The 26985-nt window shown below is 40.8% G+C and overlaps 1 protein-coding gene across 1 annotated transcript in view; it reads right to left on the bottom strand.

The window, feature by feature from the left end:
• Nucleotides 1-505: 505 nt before the first annotated feature.
• TPST1 (tyrosylprotein sulfotransferase 1) overlaps nt 506-26985 on the bottom strand; it is a 93797-nt gene continuing 67317 nt past the window's right edge. The window contains exons 4-6 of the mRNA XM_049789532.1: nt 10990-11040; nt 6953-6999; nt 506-1047 (exon numbers count right to left, since the gene is read on the bottom strand). Coding sequence (XP_049645489.1) covers nt 6982-6999; nt 10990-11040 — 69 coding nt within the window. The 3' untranslated portion in view covers nt 506-1047; nt 6953-6981. The remainder of the gene's footprint in view (nt 1048-6952; nt 7000-10989; nt 11041-26985) is intronic.

Genomic DNA, 26985 nt, shown 5'->3' with positions numbered 1-26985 from the left:
ACTTTTATCTGTCTTCTAGTAAACAGGAGGTGATAACTCCTAAGCCTCCAAATACAGTATGAAAGCATGAAATGGAAGAAAAGAATTCTGAAACAAATGGACAGTTCAGGTGTCTCTGAAATACAAACGGTGAGTTTATTCAAGCGTGATATATAAACTGAAGAAACTGGTTTATCAGGGGTCCAGTTTATTGGGTCTAACTTTCCTGAAATCACAGTCATTAAATAATATAAAAGCAAAGAATACCCCTCCCTCCCTCCTTTCTTCCCTCTCTCCCTTCCTTCCTTCCTTCCTTCCTTCCTTCCTTCCTTCCTTCCTTCCTTCCTTCCTTCCTTCCTTCCTTCCTTCCTTCCTTCCTTCCTTCCCTCCCTCCCTCCCTCCCTCCCTCCCTCCCTCCCTCCCTTCCTCCCTCCCTCCCTCCTTTTTTCCTTCTCTTCCTCCTTTCCTTCTTCCCTCCCCCTTTTCTCGGATAGAAATTAAAAAAAAAAAGCATAGAGTACAACAATTCTTCACATTTAAAGCTTTTATTTTGAAAAAATACAAAAGTCATTAAGTTGTAAATGTATACAGTAATTCCTCAGCTTCTCAAAACAATGAATTATTTAAATAATTAAGACATTTAATATTATCCACATCAATACATTTAAGCAGGCGTAGGGTGTTCAACAAGACATTAGAACAGGTACAGACAACCTATTCTAAGACAAACTGCCTAGTTATGCTTAAAGGATTTTGTTTTTAATCAGTCCAATGAAAACAAAATTTGTAATCTGGTAAGAAAAGAGGACTACAATGGCTTCAATAGAAAGCATGTGTTGCCTCCAGACTCCTTACCAACAGGAATGTGCAAGAAATTAAGATCAAGGCCTCGAGAAGCAGATCAGCAGGGAGAGCTGCAGGTGTCCAGCTATGCCAACCCACCCTCTCAGGGAGGAGACTGGCATCTGAAGCAGAGAAAGAAGGGTTGTAGCACACACATTCCATTGTTCTCAGCACAAAAGAGCCAGGCCTAGAAATATTTCTTTCTTGAAAAGGCAGCAGTCTTCCCTAGGGCAAATAAACAAATAGTGGTTATTGGTGTGGAGTCACAATTCATCCTCTGGAGCATGACCTGGCTTCCTTCCCAGGGTGGGCTTGGCACCAGCCTGAAAGGCACACCTTCCTGCCATGCAAAACATGTAAATTCAGCTGAGGTAAGGGCTGCTCATCTACATTTCTACCTATAACATCACAACTGACGCTGCATTGTCTTATTAAACAACTGTTCAATAAAAGCATATGTGGGGGCCAGAGCGATAGCACAGTGAGTATTTGCCTTGTATGTGGCTAACTCGAGTTCGATTCCTGGCATCACATATGGTCCCCCAAGTCTTCCAGGAGTGCCAGGATTAATGCTTGAGCGCTGCTGGGTATGACCCCCAAACAAAATTAAATAAAAGCATCTGTGTGTGTGTGTGTGTGTGTGTATGTGAGAGAGAGAGAGAGAGAGAGAGAGAGAGAGAGAGAGAGAGAGAGAGAGAGAGAGAAACAGAGAGAGAAAGGAAGAAAGAGAGAGTTTGTGGAGGAAACGTATAGGTTTTGAAAGTATTTCAAATAAATAAAATTATCTAAAGCCCAATAATTGTTTTTATATGTGCATGATCAGAATTAAGTGAAATGGCATTTGCTCCTCAGGAAAAGCATATATTATGGCTCACTGCCATTGATGACTCTGACAAGGTATAGCCATGTTCACATGCTTTTTGTATCTATAACCTGTAAACACATAAAAAGTCACAGATATCTGTTATTCAAATTAAGTTTCATTTTTCTCATGAATATAACAAGAACAACACCACCTATTTATCAAGAGTTTTAAAATTAAGTCTCTAGAAAAAAGTTATCATATGTTATACATATCATATACATCCCATAAGTACAAAAATATCTAAGGAATATATATATATATATATAAATATATAGATTTGTTTGCTTTTTTTTGGGGGGTACCATATCTGGTGGTGCTCAGGGCCTATTCCTGGCTCTGCACTCCAATAGCACTTCTAGTATTGCTCATGGGACCATATAGGATACGGGTGATTAATCCCAGGTTGGCCATGTGCAAGGTAAATGCTCTACCCACTGCATATCACTCAAGTCCCAGAATATTAATTTTGGCATTTTATGCCTGGTATGGAGTCTGGTATGGATTATTACATAAAATAAAGCTAAAACCAGCAATCAAATGAATAAGAAGAAAATCAGATTGAAAAATTTTTAAGTTACTATCAGGTACTATATCGGGTACTTAAAAATTTTTTTGGGGGGGCGGGCCACACACCTGGCTTTGCACTCAGAAATCACTCCTGGCAGGCTCGGGGGAACATATGGGATTCTGGGGATCGAATCTGTATCCATCTGGGGTCAACTGTGTCGAGAGCAAACACCCTACCGCTGTGCTACCGCTCGGGCCCTATATCTGGTACTTTTTTTTTGGGGGGGGGGAGTTGGAACACACCCAGTGATGCTCAGGGGTTACTTCTGGCTATGAGTTCAGATATTGGTCTTGGATTGGGAAATCATATAGGACGCCGGAGTTTAAAAGCCAGGTCTGGGGCCGAAGAGGTGGCGCTAGAGGTAAGGTGTCTGCCTCGCAAGCGCTAGCCAAGGAAGGACCGGGGTTCGATGGCGTCCCATATGGTCCCCCCAAGCCAGGGGCAATTTCTGAGCGCTTAGCCAGGAGTAACCCCTGAGCATCAAATGGGTGTGCCCCCCCAAAAAAAAAGAAAGAAAAAGAAAGAAAAAAAAAGAAAAGCCAGGTCCATCCTGGGCAGCTGCATGCAAGGCAAATGCCAACTGTGCTATCACTCCAGCCCCTATATCTGGTACTTTTTTTTGGGGGGGGTCACACCCAGAGACACTCAGGGGCCACTCCTGGCTCTATTCTCAGAAATCGCTCCTGGCAGGCTCGGGGGACCATATGGGATGTCGGAATTCGAACAACTGTCCTTCTGCATGCAAGGCAAATGCCCTACCTCCATGCTATCTTTCCAGTCCTAGGAATCATTCTTGATTGGAGAGCCAGGAATAACCCTGGAGCACCACCAGATATGGCCTCTAAACCAAACTAAGCTGTTTTTTGTAAAAATGTATATGGGGCTAACGGTTCTTTTGGAAAGGAAGAATTTTCAGAAAGAAACTTCCTCTGTTAGCAGTGCAACCCACTTCTGACACAAAGGGGTCTGCTTGATGTTTGTTGGTTAGAAAAAATACAGTTGATTAGCACAACTTCAATAGGAAAAAAAAGTTTCAAGTGAATTGTGTCAGTGGGAGCAAAACAATAAAGTGTGGGAGAAGGAAATGAGCTCTAAGCAGCTCCATCCGAGATTCTGGTTTATAAATAAAACCAGTCTTGTCCTTAATTGACTAATATCCCTGGGCATGTAGACGATGAATATCCAGATATATACAGGATGGCAACCTAGTCCACATGGCAACTCTTAGCTACCAAGAGACAAAATAGGTTATAAATCTTTTTTTTTTTTTTTGTTTTTTTGGGCCACACCCGGTGATGCTCAGGGGTTACTCCTGGCTATGCACTCAGAAGTCGCTCCTGGCTTGGGGGACCATATGGGAAACCGGGGGATCGAACCGCGGTCCATCCAAGACTAGCGCAGGCAAGGCAGGCACCTTACCTCTAGTGCCAACGCCCGGTCCTAAATAGGTTATAAATCTAAGACACCATACTACACTAAATATGAAAGGCAGATTTGGAAAAGAAGTCAGCCAGCCTGTTGTGGGTGACATATGTGAGAGAAAGGCAGCAGTCACAAGAAGGGTGTCAATTCCTCCCCTCTATACCCACCTCGGTCACTTGGGGAAGTGCCTGAAGGACTGATAAGAGTCTGCATGCAATGAGCATCTGTATGGTACAAACTTGATTTCTTAACTAGCTACACGAAGCAGCCATCAAAACTTAACCAGTTCCACTTGTTCTACATATGGAAAATCCCTGCTACCCAATTTCTCAGGGAGATAACAGTGAGGAATTACACTTTACAAGAAAAGTCTGTCCATCCTAAGGCTTACCAGGCTTATACAGGAATGTCACCTTCCCTCACACAGAAAAGAATTTCAGGGGATGGGCAGACAGTACAGTGGGTAGGCCTTGCATATGATTGACCCTGATACCACATATGGTTTCCCAAGAAACTCAGGAGTAATTCCTGAGTGCAAAGCTAGGAGTAACCCCTGAGGATCGCTGGGTGTGATCCAAATAACAACAAAAAAATTTCAGGAGAAGATGAACAGTAAAAATTCATGTAGAATCTTTTGGCTAAGATCCAAGTGTAGTAAAAATTCATGTAGAGGGCCCGGAGAGATAGCACAGCGGCGTTTGCCTTGCAAGCAGCCGATCCAGGACCAAAGGTGGTTGGTTCGAATCCCGGTGTCCCATATGGTCCCCCGTGCCTGCCAGGAGCTATTTTGAGCAGACAGCCAGGAGTAACCCCTGAGCACTGCCGGATGTGACCCAAGAACAAACAAAACAAAACAAAAATTCATGTAGAGATTATGAAGAAGGAAAAGAGATAGAGTAATGCATTTAAGAGAGGACATGGACTTCTCCACATCTCAGATGGAGATGGGGCTGCCCTCCCAAAAGTGGGGATGCATCCAGCTTTCCAGAGATGATTTTATAGATACCCTCCCAATTATGCCCATGTGGGGCTTTCTCCAGAGATGAGTCCTTTAATATGCTATTGCCACAAGAAAGTGCTTGAAACTTAAGGTGCCCTCCTTCATGTCATTATTAAAATATGTTGTTTCTGCTGGAGCTTCTCTCCAGAGTGGAGGAAACCAGTCTTCTATGGTTCTGGTACTAGTCCCAGTTAGAGTCTCACCAGGCATCAGACTCACCAGGCATCCACCAAATGGGCCCAGCCATAATGCTTTTTGCTACTTTAGGGCTAGTGATAGAGAAACTTTTAATCTCAACATGAATTATTTTAATTTCCTATTTTTTTTAATTTTTTAAATTTCAGGCTAGTATAATAGTACAGTGGGTAGAGCACTTGCCTGGAACACAGCTGACCCAGGTTCGTTGCCTGGCAGCTTAGATGGTCCCTTGAACCTTGTCAGGAATGATCCCTGAGCACAGAACCAGGAGTAAAAGCTCTTACCACAGTCAGGTGTAGGCCCCACAAAACAAAAAAACCTCACTAAGCTCCTCCAGTCATTCTCACCTACTCCCAATCCCCCTACCTAACTTCAAACCCAAAGAAATATCAGAGTAAAATTACCTACATAACTAGTGCTTAGAGAAGGCAGCACAGGTAGTAGAAAGAACCTATCTAGAAATAATTTGTTTTCTTTGGGCCTTCTAGGTAATCTTGACCTGTTCTGTTGAGGATCTGGTTTTTGGTTTTTGGGCCATACCTGATGATGGTCAGGGGTTACTCCTGGCTATGCACTCAGAAATGACTCCTGGCTTTGGGGGACCATATGGGATGCTGGGGATTGAACCCAGGTCCGTCCTGGTCAGCGTGTGCAAGGCAAATGCCCTACCACTGCGCTAAAGCTCCGGCCCCGGATCTGTTTTTTTTGTGTGTGTGTGTGTGGTTTTTGGGTCACACCCGGCAGTGCTCAGGGGTTATTCCTGGCTCCAGGGTCAGAAATTGCTCCTGGCAGGCACGGGGGACCATATGGGGCACCGGGATTTGAACCGATGACCTCCTGCATGAAAGGCAAACGCCTTACCTCCATGCTATCTCTCTTTTTTTGTTTAATTTAATTTCATTTTTTATTTTTGGGTCACACCTGGCAGTGCTCAGTGGTTACTCCTGGTTCTGGGCACAGAAATCACCCCTGGCAGGCATGGGGGACTATATGGGATGCCAGACTTCGAATCACCATCCTTCTGGATGCAAGGCAAACGCCCTACCTCCATGCTATTTCTCCAGCCCTAGATCTGTTTTATTAACTAGTAAACTGATAGGGTGAGCTGGATGGTCTCAACCTTTCATTTTCCAGGTAAAATATTTTTGTAGTTTTTTTTTTTTTTTTTTTTTTTTTTTTTTTTTGGTTTTTGGGCCACACCCTGTGACGCTCAGGGGTTACTCCTGGCTATGCGCTCAGAAGTCGCTCCTGGCTTCTTGGGGGACCATATGGGACGCCGGGGGATCGAACCGCGGTCCGTCCTAGGCTAGCGCAGGCAAGGCAGGCACCTTACCTCCAGCGCCACCGCCCGGCCCCAGTTTTGTTTATTTTGAGGCTATGCCTAGTGATGCTCAGAGATCATTCTTTTTTTTTTTTTTTTTTTTTTTGGTTTTTGGGGCCACACCCGGTAACGCTCAGGGGTTACTCCTGGCTATGTGCTCAGAAGTTGCTCCTGGCTTGGGGGACCATATGGGACACCAGGGGATCGAACCGCGGTCGGTCCGTCCAAGGCTAGTGCAGGCAAGGCAGGCACCTTACCTTTAGCGCCACCGCCTGGCCCCTAGGTAAAATATTTTATCACTTTAAACTATTCCTCAGATTGAAAACAATAGGAACATGTTTTTTTGCACACATTATTATGGTTAATTCTTACAACCACTCATAAATTTTATATTCATCCTAAAGATAAAGAAACTGAGATAGAGAGAAGTCAAGGAATTTGTTCACTCCAACAACGTGCTAAGATCTGATCCAGGGGGCCGGAGAGATAGCATGGAGGTAAGGCGTTTGCCTTTCATGCAGAAGGTCATCGGTTCGAATCCCGGCGTCCCATATGGTCCCCCGTGCCTGCCAGGAGCAATTTCTGAGCATGGAGCCAGGAGTAACCCCTGAGCACTGCCGGGTGTGACCCAAAAACCACAAAAAAAAAAAAAAAAAAAAAGATCTGATCCAGGCAGGGCTTTGCATTCCACTCTGGCTTCCCAGGAGAGCTCAAGCAGGGAATCCTAAAGACACAGCAATATTTCCCAGTTCTCACCTCAAGTATTAAAGAGGTTCTTGGCTCTGCTACTCCACTTGCTCCGTCTGTCAGAGAAAACAAAAGGTGTTACTTAAAGTCCTTGAAGTTGGGTGAGAACCAGATATGACTGCTAGAGCTGAAACATGAGCAGTAGTTCTCAGGCTCTGATTGTACTCTGATGAATTCAATCTGCTTTTATTGTATTAAAAAGAGTTTGCCCTTGGTTTCTGGTAGGGAAACTGAATCCTTGGAATTTCCCAAGCAACAGGAGTATCTTTGTTATATGGGAGTCCCTTGGATCATATCTGAGTTTATATTAAGATGTGAGAGGAGTTGGTCACTGAAATTCTTCAGTGGCTTGGAACCAGCCCAAACTTTAGCTCGGGTAAGCAACTGAGTTTGGTGACAGGGATAATAATTCATCAATCATGCCTCTGTAGTAAGCTGGAGCCCAATAAAAACTCTAGGTAGCTAATTTCAGTGATGTTTTCTATTGGTGAACTTACTGAGGTGCAGGAGGGAGATGTACCCTGATTCCACAGGGAATGATCATAGAAACCTTGTTTCAGATCCTCCCAGCCTTGTCCTATGTGTATCTTCAACTATCTGGTCCTGATTTATAGATTTTATATTAAACTTGTAACTGAAGTACAGTCTTATCTGAGTTCTTCTAGTTACATATCAAATTTAAGTTCCTGTGGGCTTTTGGATTCTCTTATTCCTATACCCTTGGGCTACAACCTGTCCCATGTACTGGTTCATAGACCAGGAAACCAAGTCAGCAGATCAGTGATTTTTTTTTTTTTTTTTTTTGGTTTTTCAGGCCACACCTGTTTGATGCTCAGGGGTTACTCCTGGCTAAACGCTCAGAAATTGCCCCTGGCTTGGGGGGACCATATGGGACACTGAGGGGTCGAACCGCGGTCACGATCTTTCTTTGGCTAGCGCTTGCAAGGCAGACACCTTACCTCTAGCACCACCTCACCGGCCCCAGACCAGTGATTTTCATCCTTAGCAAATCTTTCTTTTCTCTTTTTGAAGCTGGTCAGTTTTTTGTTGTTTGTTTTGTTTTGGGCTGAACGTGGCAGTGCTCAAGGTTTACTCATAACAGGTTTGGGGATCATATGGAATGCTGGGGATTGAACCCAAGTCAGCCACATGCCAGGCAAATGCCCTATTTGCTGTGCTATTGCTCTGGCTCATAAAAGTTGATGAGGAGTAAGCCCTGAGCCCTGCTGGGTGTGACTCAAATTTCCGATCCCCATGCCAAATGCTTAGTTTATCAAAAGCCATTTTCCAGGACCTAATAAGTAAAATTAAATTCTGTAATGCCACCCCACTTTTTTCTTTTTGTTTTTTTTTTTGGACCACACCTGGCGATACTTAGGGGTCACTCCTGGCTCTGTACTCCAAAAATACACCTGGCAGGCTCAAGGAAACCATATTGGATGCTATCGATCGAACTCAGGTTGGCCACATGCAAAGCAAATGCCCTAGTGTACGCAGTGCTATCATTCTGGTCTCGCCCTTTTCTTAATATGAGTGTGACATTAAACTATCAAAATAAATGACTTGAAGTGCCTGTTAAACCTTTAGCTTAATTTTTTTGTCATCTTTTTCCTCATTGATTTGTAGAAATTATGGAGGCCTTATAGATTTTTTGCTTCAAACATTTTCTCATACTTTTAAATGTATGATACAGGGACCAGGAATGACCCCTGGGCACAAAGCCAGAAGTAATCTGAGTATTGATGGCTGTGGTCCAAAAAAAGCAACAAAAATCTATGTTACATTCTAGAAGATATTCTCAATTTTATTTTATTTTATTTTATTTTTTTGGTTTTTGGGTCACACCCGGTGGCGCAGAGGGGTTACTCTGGCTCTATGCTCAGAGGCACTATGCTCAGAAATTGCTCCTGGCAGGCTCAGGAGACCATATGGGATACTGGGATTCAAACCACCGTCCTTCTGCATGCAAGACAATGCCCGACCTTCATGCCATCTCTCCAGCCCAATAGTCTCAATTTTAATATAAACCACTAATCTATTTTAAATTAATAATTATCATTTTTAAAAAACTTACTTAAAAATCTTCCTCTTTGGGGTATGAGAGATAGTACAATGGGTAGGGTGCTTGTCTTGCACATGGCTGGCTCGGTTTGATTCTTAGCATCCCATATTGTCCCCTGAGCACTGCCAGGAGTTAGTCCTGAGTGCAGAGACACTAGTAACCCCTAAGAATTCCCAGGTGTGAGTCTAAAACAAAACAAAATTCTTTCTCTCACCAACCCATATCTGGAACATTTGAGATTTATTTATTTATTTATTATTGTTGTTATTATTTTTGCCATACCAAGAAGTACTTGGGACTACTCCTGACTCAATGTTCAAGAGTCATTCACCAACAGTGCAGGGTAATTGAACATGGGTCCAATATGCAAAGCACATACTCAGCCTTTTGAGTTGACCCCCTGGCCCCTAGAACATTTGTTTGAAATCCAGTTCAGCACTTATTTCTCACTAGTATTTATTACTAATAAATAATTAATTACTAATAAATACATCTATAATATAAATTATTAGCATTTATTTCTCATTAGTAAGCTAGTCACTGTCAGCAGCAGCTAGAGACAACATATATTATCTATAGATTAGTAATTTATCCACTATCTCTTTCACTGTGCTAGAGGGAATTCTGCTGCTATACTCAAGCAGTAGATGTTGATCTCCCACCCCACACACACATCAACAGGATATGGCAAATGATACTCTACCATGTGTCTTAGCAAGATACTCTGTGACTCAAGATTTGTCCCTATCTCTGCTTCTCTTCAACTCAAGAAACAATTTGCGGGCCCAGAGAGATAGCACAGTGGCTTTTGCCTTGCAAGCAGCTGATCCAGGACCAAAGGTGGTTGGTTCGAATCCCGGTGTCCCATATGGTCCCCCGTGCCTGCCAGGAGCTATTTCTGAGGAGACAGCCAGGAGTAACCCCTCAGCAATGCCGGGTGTGGCCCAAAAACCAAAAACCAAAAAAAACAATTTGGGGACTGGAGAGATAGCATGAAGATAGGGCATTTGCCTTGCATGCAGAAGGATGGCGGTTCGAATCCCAGTATCCCATATGGTCCCCTGAGCCTGCAAGGAGTAGTTTCTGAGCATAGAACCTCTGAGCATAGAGTCAGGAGTAATACCTGAGTGCTGCCTGTTGTGACCCAAACAAAACAAAACAAAAAACAAAAAAAAAACAATTTGAGTAAGTGAGAGTCTGATAATAAGGATAACTTTTGGGTTAGGATTCATTTTTTTGAAATGTAAAATTATAAGCTTCTAATGATTACCATCCTTGGGGGACTTTTTAATAGATTGCGTGATCGTGTATATAATACATTCCCAAGACTTTAGGCATTAAATGAGAACTGTTAGACAACCAAGAACAGATATGTAATAAGAACACTCAGGAATTACTTCTGAAGGTTCTTGGAGGACCAAATGGAATGCTGAGGATCAAACCTGGGTCAGCTACATGTAAGGCAAGTATTCTGTTCACTGTACTATTATTACTTATGCTCTGGTAGTAGCAGACTACCAGACTACTTATTTCAAGTTAGATACCAGAGGTTGAAGCAGACTCACCACAGTAGACTCCACTATGTGGAACAGTGTGGCTCGTTCAACAATCAGATTCTAATGATTCGTATATATTTCCATAAGATTGGAAAACATTGAGCTCTCTGAAATTAAAATTTCAAAGTATTGTAAAAACCAACAATTACCAGGAATTGTGAATATAGAGCATTTGTCTTGTATGTATGGCTTAGATTTGATCCCTGGTACTACAAAGAACAAGGCAAAACCAAGAGAAACAATAAAATCCTCCAAATCACCATTGCCAGCTATCAATCTTTCTATTACAAGCACATATTAACTCTAAAAAATATCACTCCCAGGGCCAGAAATATGAATCATGTGGACAGAACACATGCTTTGCACAGATGAGATCCTGCCGGATACACAGAAATCTCAAGGGAGGAAGCATAAAGCAGATATAATACCTGAGGTTTTTCTTTAAGAAATTCAGGTAGTTGAAATTCTCCTTTATAGACCTGAAAAAAGAAAAGTCAAAAGTGAGTTTAAGGAAACAGTTTCTGCCCTAGGTCTTTAGGATGTCTATAGTGCCTATGTCTGATTTGGGGGGGGGGGGGGGTTGGAGGGAGGAAAGCAGGAAGATTGCCTGTCCGGTTTGGTGAGTTTGGGAGGGATGCCTTTCAGGGCATCTATCTCAGGCATTATCTCATCTCTCCAGCTCCACATTTGCATGAGTGCTCCCAATATGGTCTGGCTGAAAGTTCAGAATATCTGAAGTAGTAAAGAAACCTCATGAGGCCAATGAAATAATGCATGGGTTTAGATGCTTTTGTTGCTGAGTTCTAGATTGGTTTGATCCCTGGCAATGCATAATTGCCGAATATCATTGCAGGAGGCAGCCCTGGAGCTCCTCAAGCTTACTCCATATGGTTCTGGAGGCCCTCAACTACTTATTGCCAGTGTGGCCTGGGTAATCCCAGCACCAGAGAGCCTAAGCAGCAACATTATCGTTGGGAGCCTTACAATAAGCTACTAACCCCACTGGTCAAAAATCCCTGGAAGGGGCTCATGGATCTCCTTGAATGCTGTTTAGAAGCCAGAATCCTACGATTTCCTTATGAAGTCTCCAGCCTTACAATGTGGAGTTTGATTCAATCATGTTTTCTCAAAATAATAAATACTTTTAGTCCATGAAATCTTTATGTTGTATCTGGGCTATACACACAATGGTGTTCAGGGCTCTGCACTCAGGGATCACTCTTGGTGGAGTTTGGGGGGGAACATATGTGGTGCCAAGGATTGAATCCCTGGCAAAAAAATGCCCTGCAAAAAAAGCACCCCTCATGCAGTATATTCTCTCCAGGCCTCTAGCCCACAAAATCTTATTATTAAAAACTCACTCTATTCACTCTATAAAATTATATCTTTAATACTTCTGTTTAAAATGTTTCTGGATATACACTGGTTCGAATTGAGTTTTAACTTAAGAGCAAGAAACTCAGTATTCAGAATCCAAACATTTCTATAGAACTCTCCTGCTTCAAGCAATGAAGGAATAATGAGACAAAAGTGGACTTCTAATTTGAAGACTACTCTAGAAATATAAAAACAAACAAACAACAAACCCCCACAAGAATAGCAGCTAAACTTTATTATTTCACTGCAGCAGGCAATTAAGTTCTTCATCTATATTACTTTATCTAATCCCACAATCTCTTGAGGGAGGCATTCTCTTTTTACAAATGAAGCAGCTGATGCACAGAGGTTAAGTAATTAGTCCAGCTACTGAAATGGAAAGACATTTTTTATCTGAAGTGAATGATTCTAATTACTCTACACAGTATTGTAAAAGCCAGGTGTAGAGGTATAAACAACAGTACAAAACAACAGTAATCGAGAAAAAGATGGTGATGATCTGAACTAAAGAGACAGTGGGAAGAGTAGGCTTAGTGATTTTTAAAAATTTAATTAATCTTTTTTTTTTTTTTTTTTTTTTTTAGGTCTCACCCGGCAGTGCTCAGGAGTTACTCCTGGCTCCATGCTCAGAAGTCGCTCCTGGCGAGCACGGGGGACCATATGGGACGCCGGGATTCGAACCGATGACCTTTTGCATGAGAGGCAAACGCCTTACCTCCATGCTATCTCTCCGGCCCCAATTTAATTAATCTTAAGGAGAGGAGAAGGCAGTGAAGGATGACAAAGCTTTAAGCCCAAGAAATAAGGAGTTGCTACTGATTCCTATTTTTATTACAGCGCTGTTCACAATAACCAGAATTTGGAAACAACTAAGTGCATGAGAACAGATGAATAAATAAAGAAACACCATGGAATACAATGCAGCTTTTAGGAAAAATAAACACATAGAATATGCTTATACATGGATGGACATAGAGTATTATGCCAAGTGAAATGAGCGAGTGGGAGAGGGGCAGATATAGAATGATCACACTCATTTGTGTAACATCTTTTTTTTTTGTAACTTTCTTTTTTTTTTTTTTAAGTCAAGGACCTTCTTTATTATAATTTCTTAACACCAGTAATGAAAAGTATTGATACTTAGAGACAAGATATTTATAGAAAATGTTTTTCAGAAGATAGAATTTTGAGTAACTCAAAGTTATCCTGGTAACAAATAATATTCCTGATGTTTAGTTCCTTTTATGATAGACTTAACTGAGGAGAGACGAAAAGGTGGCTGGCAGAATCATACCTTAACATTGATAGCACTGGAAGGAAGCTCATTTCTGGTGCAAAGCAAGCAGAGCTGGAGAACGTCACTCATTACGCTCAATTGGAAGGGTTTATAAAGGGCTGGCTGAGGGGGCAGAGCAATATAGTACAGCAGGAAGGGCATCTGTTTTGAACACAGTTGGCCCAGGTTCAATCCTGGGCACCCAATATGGTCCTCTGAGCCAAACAGGAATAATTCTTGAGTGCAGAGCCAGAAATAGGCGCTGAGCATTGCCAGGTGTGGCCCCAAACAAAACAACAAAAAAGAAGGGCTGATGAGAACAGATGTTCCTTCTGAGCACAGACAGTATGTCACAGTGGCAAACCTGTTGAAGGCAGATGTTGATGCTAACCAAAGGCTAACACCTAGCATTTAGCATTGTGTTTGTTTCATCTTCCCAGTCACAGCAGCACACAATCCCCTTAAGAACTCAGAAAGCAGGGCCGGGCGGTGGCGCTAGAGGTAAGGTGCCTGCCTTGCCTGCACTAGCCTTGGACGATCCCCCGGTGTCCCATATGGTCCCCCAAGCCAGGAGGAACTTCTGAGCGCATAGCCAGGAGTAACCCCTGTGCGTCACCGGGTGTGGCCCAAAAACCAAAAAAAAAAAAAAAAAAAAGAACTCAGAAAGCTTAAGTTTTTTTTTTTTTTTAGATGAAGGGCTCTATCTTATAAGAGATTTGAGCTGTTTTTCCATGTGAACCAATAAGCCAGGCTACCTTTACCTACATTTATAGATTGATATTTTTAAGTCAAGCAGCAAGGTCATAAATGACATTTGTTCCTATAAAATTTCACTTTGAATTAGCCAGAACCTAAATTTTCTCTTTTTTCGTTTATTATTATTTTTTTATTTAAACAACTTTGTGTAACATCTTAAAAAAAGAGGATAGTAGTAATACTGAAAGACAATAGCAATGGGGGCTCAGAGGACTGGTCAATGGTAGGAAGCTTGCCACAAATAGGGGTGGTGATAAGTGGGAAGTGAAGTTAGGGCAAAAAAGGTACCAACTATAACAATGATGGTTGGAAATTATTACTGTGAACAAGAACTGGGTGATAAAAGACAGTAACGTAATATGCATGATACCGTTTCAGTAGCAATACTGCAAATCACAGTGTCTAAAAGGAAAACAGGGAAAGAGGGATACAAAGAAGAAAAATGTCTGTCATAGAGACAGGTTGAGTGGGAGATTGGGACATTGGTGGCGGGAAACAGGTAGTAGTGAAGAGATAGGAGTTGAAACATTGTGTGGCTGAAAATCATAAACTAATTTGTGTATCTCACCATGATTCAATATTAAAATGTTTAAAAATTATTCAACTCCACTGCTGTTATGTGAAAGCAACCACAGGTAATATGTAAACAAATAAATGCTACCACTTCCAATAACATTTTATTTGAAAACAAGAAAAAAATAACAAGACTCAGGTTGGACTAGAGTGATAGTACAGCTGGTAGCATATTCGCCTTGTTCTCAGTCGATCCAACACAGATTCAATCCCTGACATCCCTGGCATAATTCCTGAGTGCATAGCTAGAAGTAACCCATGAGCATCACAGGATGTTGCCCCCTAATCAAAACCAAACCAAATCTAACACCTCCAAACATCAAGGCCTTGTACCATGGTAGCCACCTTCTCTATAACTTGAGCCATACCCAATGTTGCTTTTATCTTTAAATAGAAATTTTGTTTTGGGGCCATACCTGACTGTATTTAGGGCTTACTCTGTTTCTGTGCTCAGGGAGCACTCCTGGCAGGACTCAGGGACCTTATGGGGTGCCAGAAATTGAACCCAGTCAGTCATGTGCAAGGCAAGCATCTATCTGCTGCTATACTTTCTCTGTTCCCCACAATCAATTTTTTTAAATTGAGGCCTAAGCCTACAATGCCAATGCACCACACCCACCTCCAAAGTGACATGCTTCCAATCACTGTTTCCAGGTCCCTTCTAGTTCCCCACTCCATCCCCTCCCCACAACATTATGTGACAATTTAAGTCCTACAGGCAGAATCTCAAGGTTTGGTGGGTAGAGAAATAGTACTTTCGCCAGATATGATGAAAAAAACAAGAATCTCAGAGTTTGTCACTAGCTTTTGCCTCATTTATTATTTAAAATATTTTAGCAATGGTATCAGTATTACTATTTTATATTTGCAGTGCCCACCACCAGTGTCAGGTATGGTCCCTCTACTATTTTTTTTTTTTTGATTTTTGGGCCACACCCGTTTGACACTTGGGGGTTACTCCTGGCTATGCGCTCAGAAATCGCCCATGGCTTGGAGGGGACCATATGGGACACCGGGGAATCGAACCGCGGTCCGTCCTACGCTAGCGCTTGCAAGGCAGACACCTTACCTCTAGCGCCACCTTCCCGGCCCCCTGGTCCCTCCACTATTTACCCAAAGTTCCTCTCCCCATCCCTTCTTAGCACCCTCAGATCACAGTTCTATTGATCATAATTCAGAGCTGTTTTCACTAGGGATTACCTAATTCCTTGCTTTGTTTATATTTTATATATCTGCGAGATCATCTGATGTCTATCTTTTCCTTTCTGACTCCTTCTATTAGACTTAACTTTCTCATAGTTGAGGAATATTCCATTCTTTATGTGTATGTATGTAGTATACATACACACACACACACACACACACACTCAATTGTGCCTATAGTTTATTCCTGGGATTGCTTAGGTGACGGTCATTCTTGGCAATGCTGGGGGGACCATGTGTAGTGCCAGAGACTGAGCCTGAGTTGGACACTTGTTTCCAAATCTTAGTTATTATAAATAATGCTGCAACAAACAGGTATGCATGAGTCCTTTTGGATTATTGTTTTTGTGTTCTTGAGGTAGATGCTCAGGAGGTTGCAAGGTTATGTGAAAGCTCTAATCTTATTTTTGGGAAATTTCCAAACCATTTTCCAAAGAGACTGAATTAAGCTACAGTCTGATGAGCAGTGAATGGAAAAACATTTTTTTTTTTTTTGGTTTTTGGGCCACACCCAGTAACACTCAGGGGTTACTCCTGGCTATGTGCTCAGAAGTTGCTCCTGGCTTGGGGGACCATATGGGACACCGGGGGATCAAACCGCGGTCCGTCCAAGGTTAGCGCAGCAAGGCAGGCACCTTACCTTTAGCGCCACCGCCCGGCCCCGGAAAAACATTTTTTGCTATTTTTTTTCTATATTCCCCTGGTGCATGTTGTTTATTGCCTTTTGATATAGACCATTATTACTTGTGTGATGTGGTATACTATTGTCATTTTGATTTATATTTCCCTTAATTATCAGTAATAATGAATACTTTTTTTTAATATGCCTGTTGGCCATCTTTATGTCATCTTCTAAAACATTTATTTTTCGGATTTTTGGACCAAACCCAACAGTGCTTAAGGGTTACTGCTGGTTCTACCACTTCGGCTCCTCTTTATGTCATCTCTGCTCATCTTCTTTCTTTTTATGACAAGGTTTTTTTTTTTTTTTTTTTTTTTTTCCATACCCGGTGATGCTCAGGGGTTAATCCTGACTATGAACTCAGAAATCGCTCCTGGCTTGGGAGACCAATGGGATGCTTGGGGATCGAACTGTGGTCCATCCTAGGCTAGCACGCACAAGGCAGATGCCTTACTGCTTACACCACCGCTCTGGCTCTGACAAGGTTGTTTTGTTGTTGTTGCTATTGTTCTTAAGCTTTCAGAATGCTTCATGCATCCATCATGGTGATTAGCCCTTGTCTGATGTGTATTTTAAAGAATGGGGAATCTTTATTTTAGGCTTTATTTCTTTCATAATTAAAGTAAGAAGCTTTTTACTTTTATATAGTCCTGTTTAATTGTTTTTTTTGTTGTTGTTTTTTTTTTGGGGGGGGTTTACACCCGGCGATGCTCAGGGGTTACTCCTGGCTGTCTGCTCAGAAATAGCTCCTGGCAGGCACGGGGGACCATATGGGACACCGGGATTCGAACCAACCACCTTTGGTCCTGGATCAGCTGCTTGCAAGGCAAATGTTGCTGTGCTATCTCTCCGGGCCCCCGTTTAATTGTATTTTTATTTTCTTTGCCAATGGGCTCATATCACTATGGATTACTCTGAGGTCAATATATTTGAGACTCTCATGTTTTCTTTTTCCTTTCTTTTTTGTTTTTGGTCAATGTTCAGGGGTTATGTTCAGAGCTAATATCCTGACTATGTACTCAGGAATTACTCGTGGTGGTGCTCAGGGGACCATATATAATGCCACAGATCAAAATGGGTCAAGTGCATGCAAGGCAAATGCTCTACTCACTGTACTATCACTCTGGCCCCCAGAGGCCTGTGCTTTCCTCAGTATATTTTATAGACAGGTTTGATGAAAAATTTTTAACCTATTTTGAGTTAATCCTTTTGTATAGGATTTAATTTATTTTTTGTCACTAGCTATCCAGTTTCCTCAACATCATTAGTTGAAGAGAATCTCCTTATTCCATCATGCATTTAGACCCTTTGTTGTAAATAAATTGTCCATACACACAGATGAAAAATAACCTCTGTATTAGATTCTAGTCCACTGATTAGACAAAGACACTATTTTCGTTCTAGTGTCACGTTTCAATAGTTATAATTCTGATTAAAACTGGGGATACATCCAGACTTTCTCCTTAGGATTGCTTTAGCTATTCTGGGTGCTTTTAAGTTTCATATAATTTTTAGAATTATTTGATCTACATTCTTTAAAAATGCCATGGATAATTCTAATGGGAATTGTATTGCATCTGTAAATAATTTTAATAGATGGTCATTTTAATGACGTTGACTCTTTCTTTTTTTTTTTTTTTTTTTTTTTTGGTTTTTAGGTCTCACCCGGCTGTGCTCAGGGGTTACTCCTGGCTCCATGCTCAGAAATTGCTCCTGGCAAGCACGGGGGACCATATGGGACGCCGGGATTCGAACCGATGACCTTCTGCATGAAAGGCAAATGCCTTACCTCCATGCTATCTCTCTGGCCCGACGTTGACTCTTTCAACCCACAAATAAGGAATATGTTTTCATTTCCTGTGTCTTATTTCTTTTAGAAATAATTTTTAGTTTTTACTAAATAGGTATTTTACCAACTTTGATCAATAATTCCTATAAATAATTAAAAATTGCTTTCTCTTCTACATTGTTAACATGGAACAGATTTATGTGTGCTGTCTTGTAGTCTCTAAATAACTGTAGAAATTTATTGTTTCTAGGAAGTTTGGCTGAGGGTCTGGTAGGGAGTTTGGGCCATATCTGAAGCTATTCCCAGTTCTGTGTTAGGGGTCACTCAATCAAATGAGGATAACTGCATGCAAGGCAACAATCTTTTTTTTTTTTTTTTTGGTTTTTGGGTCACACCCGGCGGTGCTCAGGGGTTACTCCTGGCTGTCTGCTCAGAAATAGCTCCTGGCAGGCACGGAGGACCATATGGGACACCGGGATTTGAACCAACCACCTTTGGTCCTGGATCGGCTGCTTGCAAGGCAAACACCGCTGTGCTATCTCTCCGGACCCTTTTTTTTCTTTTTTTTTTTTTTTTTTTTTGGTTTTTGTAAAGTTTTGTTATGACTCCTTGTTGCCTAATTATTTTTTAGTTTTGTCTTTTGTTTTTTTTGTTTTGGTTTGGTTTGGTTTTTTCGGGCCACATCCATTTGATGCTCAGGGGTTACTCCTGGCTAAGCACTCAGAAATTGCCCGTGGCTTGGGGGGACCATATAGGACGCGGGGGGATCGAACCGCGGTCCTTCTTTGGCTAGCGCTTGCAAGGCAGACACCTTATCTCTAGCGCCACCTCTCCGGCCCCGCAAGGCAACAATCTTAATTAACCCCTACCCTGTCTCTCCAGCCCCTCTATGAGTTTTTAGTGGAGTCTGTACAATTTATTGCATACAGTACTATGTCATCTGCAAATAGGGATAGTTTGTCTTCTTCAGTACTGATTTGAATTTGAATTTGAATTCCTTTCTTGCCTAATTGTGGCAAGAACTTCCAATACTACGTTGAATAGTAGCAGTAAAAGTAGTCATCCTTATCTTGTTCTCTATTATAAAAGGAAAGGCTTTCTATTTTTCCCCATTAGGAACAATATGAGCTGTCAGTTTATTGTACATGCCCTTTATAATATTGGCATAAGTTCCTTGACTATGTTGCTCTTCAATGCATTTAATAAATGATTAATACATTTAGACAGACTTTTAAAGTTATTATAATTTCACTTGGGAATACACACCTGATGGTGTATGGAGAATACTCCTGGCAAGAACTCTGGGGTTGCTTAGGGTGATACTTGGGGAATACTGTGAGGTTGGGATCAACCTTGGGACTTCCTCGTATAATGCATGTGTTTTAGCCCTTTGAATTATCTTCTGAACCAACAAAATTAATTTTTTCATGGATGCACCTGGGTGCATTTGGATCACACCAGCAGTGTTCAAGGTTTACTCCTGGCTCTGTGCACAGGTGGGCTTGGAAAACCATTTATGATTCTGGGAACTGAACCTAAATTGGTCTAGGAAAAGGAAAGCACCCTACCAGCTATATATATTACTGTTCTGGTCCCTCTCAAATATTTTTTTTGTTTTTAAAGCTTCAATGCTTTTGACTTCTGAATGTTATAGAAGTATTTTGAAGCATTCTCAGATTGGCTCCTTTTACTTCACAAAAAAGGTTCCTCCATGTCTTTTAGTAGTTTGATAACTTGAATCACTTTTTCGTTGTTGGTTTTATTGTTTGTTTGTTTTAGGGGCACTCTAGGTGATACTCAGGGATTACTCTTAGCTCGACACTCAGCAATTATGCCTGACAGTGCTTGGGAGATCACATGGGATGTTGGGATCAAACCCAGTAGGTTGCATGCAAGGAAAATGCCCTACCTAATGTACTATCACTCTGGCCCCAAGCCACTTTCTCATAAAATAATGTAATATTGCTTTGATGTTTAGTAATTTGCCTTTTCATCTGTTGAAGGACATATTGCTTCCATGTTTTGGCAAAAAAAAATTAATAAAGCTGTAATCAACAATGAAATAGACTTGTATGAAGTTTTCAATGAATTTATGAACATGATTGCTAGACAGTACACTAATAATCCTCTTCTTAACTTTATAAGAAACCACCAAGAGCACTGTCAATTTGGACACCCTTAGCCTGAACTATTGGTCCTGGACCACAGGCATTGGGCCTTTTAAAAAAAGGAAACAAAAATATGGAAGAAACCACCAAACTGTACCTTTTTGCATTTCCGCCATCATCCTTTTTTCTGCAAACTTGCCATGACTTCTGTTTTTTCTTCTTTCCTCCTGTCTTTCCTCCCTTTCTTTCTACTTCCCTTCCTCCTTCTTTCTTCATACTCTTTGCTCTATCCTTCACTATTCAAAGTATAAAACTGGATGAATCATAAACCTTAGCTGATAGCAAACTTTCCTCACTGCTTGGGCTGCCACTGTTTATTTTAAAACAAAGCTCATTATTTTTAGTGACAGTAAACATTCCCAGACTTAAGAGTTTCAAAGAGGAAACACAACTTCTTGCCAGCAAAGTACACAAAGAGGTTGAAGTTAACATCTTTCATTTCACTGGGCTCTTATGTTCACCAGAGACTCATTAACTCTAAAAGACAGATAGGAAACAGCTGATAACATGTATGTTTACATAAATCTCATTTGTCTCAAACTATTTTGGCAGTTTTGTAAATCTCATACTGAATATCTGGAAACTTCAATAGTCTTCTGATGCTTAAAAAAAAGAGGATAATAGGATAGAAGAGATAATATGGTGAGGCACTAGTCTTGCATGTGATTGACCCTGGTTCTATGCCTGACTCAACATTCGATTCCCTTAGTAATGGCAATCCTCAACAGAGAGACAGAGTAAGCCTTACGCGTAGCTAAAACAAGTGGGGCTGGAGAGATAGCCTGGAGGTAAGGTGTTTGTTTGCTTGCATACAGAAGGATAGTGGTTCAAATCCTGGCATCCCATATTGTTCCCTGAGCCTGCCAGGAGCCATTTCTCAGTGTAGAGCCAGGAGTAACCCCTGCACGCTGCTGGGTGTGACCCAAGAAAACAAAATAAATGAATAAAATAAAACAACTAGATACTGTTTTATTTCCTGTACCAAGAAAAATTAATTGGATAAAACATCGTATCTATTTACACTAACAATGTTTTAAAACATAGTTTGAATTTTTATTTTGCTTTTTCCCTTTTCTTCCCTTCCACTGTATTGCTGCAGAGAAAACACTCAGGTAGCACTGGGAATCAAACTGATTGAACTTAGCCCCACACATAAAGGCAGAGGCTTTACCAAAAAGCTGTCCCAACCCTACCCCCCAAAAAAGAAAAAGAAGCTTAATGAGAAAGAAATGTTTCTGTGTATTGACTTTGGATAAAGATGGCTGCAATGAATTTTAATGTAAATTGTATAATGGTAGTATTAACTATGAAATATGAACTTTTCCCTTTTACAGTTATATAAATATAAAACATCTTCATTAAGTTTCATTTGTTGTCCAACAAAAGCTGAGTATACATTCTTCTTTAGCATTGTAGCTCATTCTCCAGGATAAACCATATGAAAAAGGACACAAAACAAGTGTCAACAAAGTCACAGAGGTTGAAATCAAATCAAGTATCTCTTGCTTATTTCTGCACTAATTTTTTTTTTTATTTTGGGCCACACCTGGTGACACTCAGGGGTTACTCCTGACTATGCGCTCAGAAATCACTCCTGGTTTGGGTAATCATATGGGACACTGGGGGATCCAACCATGCTAGGCTTGGGCCACTGCTCCAACCCCATTTTTGCACTAATTTTTATTATTTATTTCCTTCTACTGACTTTTCTTTTCCAGTTCATTTAGATATAAACTAGATTGAGATTCTTAGATTTGATTGAAATTGAGATTTCCCTTTTTCCTGATGTATTCCTGTATGCTATGAAGTTCCCTCTTAGCACAGATTGTTATGTCTCATCTGATAGCACAGGCTTTCATTCTGATCTGTTCCCAAGATCTTTTATATTTCTTTTATAGACCTTCACTGACCCAATAGTTCTTCAGTAGCATGTTGTTTAGTCTCTGGGCATTTGAGGTTTTCCCAGCTTTCTTTTTAATAAAGACTAAAGTCACTAAAGTCAGCAGAACAATGAAAATAATAAAACCTGTGTAGAGATAAGCAAAATTGAAATAAAGAGGACAATATGAAAGATCAAAGAAATCAAAAGCTAGTTTTCTGAAAGAATAAACGAAACTGATAAATGTTATCTAGATTCATGAAGAAAAAGAGAGAAACCCCTAATAAATATGAGCAGAAATGAAAGGGGGAAAGTCACAGCAGATACCACAGAAATATAGATAATTATAAGATAATATGAAGAAAAAAAATCTAGGTCACTGAATTGGTTTACTTTAAATTCATGTTTGTTTTTGTTCTTTTTTTCAGGACGAGGGCCTCACATTTTCCACTAAGCCACATCCTGGACCCAGAAATGGACACATATTTAGAATCTTACAATTAAAAAAAAAACAACTCTCCAAAACAAAAGCCAGATCCTGATGGTTTCACTAATCAGTTTTACCACATTCAAGATGATCTATTCCCTATTGTTTCTCAAGCTCATTCAAAAAACTAAGGAAACAAACCCTCTCAAATAATTTCTTTGGGTCAACATTAACTAAAGAACAATAGCAAAATGATATCATAAAAAGAGAAAATTATATAGCATTATCCCTGAAATACACAGATGTAAAGCTCTTCAATAAAATCTTAATGAAGGAGATGAAGCAATAACACAGCAGGTAGAACATTTGCCTTACATGCGGCTGAATTGGGTTCAGTACCCTGCATCCTATATGGTAACTCGAGTACCACCAGCAATAACCCCTGAGCACAGAGCCAGGAGTAACCTTTGAGCACTGCTGAGTGTGGCTACAAAACAAAACAAAACAAAATTTTAACTGAAAAACTGAAAAGTTCTTCCCTTAATATAGGTAACAAGATAAGGTCCATTCTCACCACTAGTATTATTATAACATTGAAAGTCCTAGCATAGCAGCTATGAAGAAAAAGATTCAAGTAGAAAAAAGTAAAACCGAAACTATTTGCAGACAACATAACATACAGAGAAAACTGTAAAAAGTCCACCAAGAAATGATTAAAAAATAATAAATCACTAATAGTAAAATAAGATGTTACAAAATCAATAGACAAAAAATATAGTATTTCTACATTTAAACCTCAAAAAAAGAAAAAAGAAAACTTAAATTTTATTTACGATTACAAAAAATAAATCTATAAATTAAGTATCAAGGAGTTAACTTGACAAGTAGGATATGAAAGAAATATGCAATGAATATATAATTTAAAAAAGGAAATATAATTAAATATTAAAAGAGATAGAAGGCATATGATATAGAAATATTCTATCATATTCACTGCTGGTGAAACGTTTGTTCAGATGCAGACTCTGTGGAAAGCTTTTTTGGGACTTTTCAAAAAATAGAGAATAGGGGGCCAGAGAGATAGCATGGAGGTAAGGCGTTTGCCTCTCATGCAGGAGGTCATCGGTTCGAATCCCGGCGTCCCATATATGGTCCTCCCGTGCCTGCCAGGAGCAATTTCTGAGCCTGGAGCCAGGAATAACCCCTGAGCACTGCCGGGTGTGACCCAAAAACCACAAAAAAAAAAAAAAAAAAAAATAGAGAATAGGGGGCTGGAAGATAGCATGGAGGTAAGGTGTTTGCCTTGCATGCAGAAGGTTGGTGGTTCGAATCCCGGCATCCCATATGGTCCCCCGAACCTGCCAGGAGCAATTTCTGAGCATGGGGCCAAGAGTAACCCCTGAGCGTTGCTGGGTGTGACCCAAAAACCAAAAAAAAAAAAAAAAAAGAAAGAAAATAGAACTTATATCTGATACAGTGAAACACCACTAGGTATCTACCCCCAAGGACACTAAAATATTCCTTTGAAAGGATATAAACATAACTTATATCACAGTATTACTTACAACAGCCAAGGGCTGGAAGCATGTGCCCAACAACTGATAAATAAAGAAACTACTCAACTATGAGAAAAGATGAAATCTTACAGTGTACCAAAACATGGAACTATAGGGTTTCATACTAAGTGAAGTGAATTGGAAAAATAAAAATACAGCTATCAAATGATCTTGTTCAGATGTGAACCAAAAAAAGAAACAAATCAAGGGATTAGACAATCCGCAATGGAAACAATTCTTGAAATACTGTCAATAAACTAAACTGAGGCTGCAAAGGGACAGGGATTTGACCTACGGATACTGGCCTCTGGTGGTGATGTGGTATAGCAGAACTACAAGTGTAAAAAGTAACATCAATGCCATATATAAATAAGAATACCTCGATAAGGGGCCGGGAAGGTGGCGCTGGAGATAAGGTGTCTGCCTTGTTAGCGCTACCAAGGAACGGACCACGGTTCGATCCCCCGGCGTCCCATATGGTCCCCCCAAGCCAGGGGCGATTTCTGAGCACATAGCCAGGAGTAACCCCTGAGCATCAAACGGGTGTGGCCCAAAAACCAAAAAAAAAAAAAAAAAAAAAAAAAAAAAAAAAAGAATACCTCGATAAAAATAACAATCTGCAAAAATATATGGACAGAGTGATCCTTGAATATCCAAAGCAATCCTGAGGGTAGAAGAAAGGATAAGAGACGTAATATTCTCTGATCATTAATATTTATAATATATTAAAAAAATCAAAACCAGGCAAAAAAACTCATGAAAAAGATTGAGATTGTCCTCATAAAAAAGATTAAAAAAATAATTCAAATTGGATCAAAAACTTTGATGTTCGATCTGAATCTATAAAATGCTCTGAAGAGAACATTGGCAAAACACTCTTAAATTGGTCTGGTAGTATCTCTAGTGGTATATCTCTATTAGCAAGGAAAATTAAACTGAGCAGGATACATCAAAATTCAAGGTTGCAATTCTGCTCCACTCCTGACTGTCATCTCAGCAGACACCTCTATATCTCAGACCCTTGGCTTGCTCATTCAGCCTTCCAGGTGAGATTAATGTCTAGCTAAAATCCCTGGGCCTTTTTGGGAACTGAAGTGGATGCACCTCCCGAGATCTGGCTGGGTCCGGGCAGCTTCCATGCCTGAACTCTACCATCTCAACAGGCTACCTCCAAAACTGATCCTCTGCTCATTCTGCCTTTCAGGCTAACATCCACTCCTCCCACTGATAACTTCACTTGCTGTTGCTTGTACCCTGACCCACACGGTTATGTATTTCAATAGCTCTACTCTCAACTCACTGGGCACTCCTATCTATGAGTAAAGACCAGGAAAGAAGGAAAAGAGCAATAGGCATTCTAACTGCTCAGAGATTCTCAGGAGGACTAATTACGAAGATTCACCCTCAGCACAGTAGGTACAGCAAACACATGGGGAAGTCACATAGAAGCCCACCTAGCTCAATAGGAGAGATCAGAATTAAGCAAAGATCTTGTTTCTATTACTGGCAATCTGGCATTATGAACTATATGTGGGAACTGGCCTTACTGTGATGGAAGCTGCTGGATTCCTTTGAGCTCCTTTATCTTCTCTCTTTTCTGTGTAATCAAATCTCAGTGGAAAGTTAATCACTTATGAACATGCCAGAGATAATCTTACAGTACATTTAAATACAAATTTTACCTCCCCCCGTTTTTTTTAGTTTTTGGGTCACACCCGGCAGCACTCAGGGGTACTCCTGGCTCTACACTCAGAAATCACTCCTGGCAGGCTCAGGGGACCATATGGGATGCTGGGATTCGAACCACTGTCCTTCTGCATGCAAGGCAAATACCTTACCTCCATGCTATCTCTTTTGTGCAAAAAAACAAGGCAGAGAATTCAACAGTGGGTAAACATATTAAGGGTTGCAGGAAGAGGAAAACTTAACATCAAGTGGGCAACTTTGGGATTCATCCATAATAGACTTTTGCAAAGTTTACTTGTATAACATGCAATTTTTTTGAGGTGTTTAGGCTATATCCAGTGGCGTTCAAGGCTTACACCTTCACTTTGTACTCTGCACTTTGGAATAACTCCTGGTGGGACTCAGGGCACCAGGTATAGTACAGAGGATTGAACCCAGATAAATATGAGCAACACAAGCATCCTACCCTCTATATTCCAGCCCTTGGACCATATACATTTTAAGTGGTTCAAAAATCTTAGTATTTCCTTGTTAGGTATAGTATTAACTTATAAATTCTGTATGGTATTGCAATTTAACTAACCTTCAGACTGTGGAGTATTCACTGCCTATCAGAAATTAGACTGATGACTTTAAATGCCTTTTTTTTTTGGTTTGTTTTGTTTTGGGCCCACACTCGATGACACTTAGGGGTCACTTCTGGTTATGTGCTCAGAAACCGCTCCTGGCTTGGGGACCATATGGGACACCGGGGATCGAACCCAGGTTTGTCCTGAGTAAGCCTGGCAAGCGCCTTACCACTGTGCTATTGCTCCAGCCCCCTAAATGTTTTTTTAGGAGTTTATTTATTTATTTATTTTATTGATTGATTGGTTTTTGGGCCACACCTGGCAATGATCAGGGGTTACTCCTGGCTCTGTGCTCAGAGCTTGCTCCTGGCAAGCTCGGGGGACCATATGAGATATGCCAGGAATTGAACAGGGTCGATCCTGTGTCAGCCACATGCAAGGCAAATGCCTTACCACTGTGCTATCTCTCTGGCCCCCAAATGC

Source organism: Suncus etruscus, chromosome 15 (genome assembly GCF_024139225.1).
Source record: "Suncus etruscus isolate mSunEtr1 chromosome 15, mSunEtr1.pri.cur, whole genome shotgun sequence".
Lineage (NCBI taxonomy): Eukaryota > Metazoa > Chordata > Mammalia > Eulipotyphla > Soricidae > Suncus > Suncus etruscus.
This window is presented reverse-complemented; position numbering and strand designations above follow the sequence as displayed.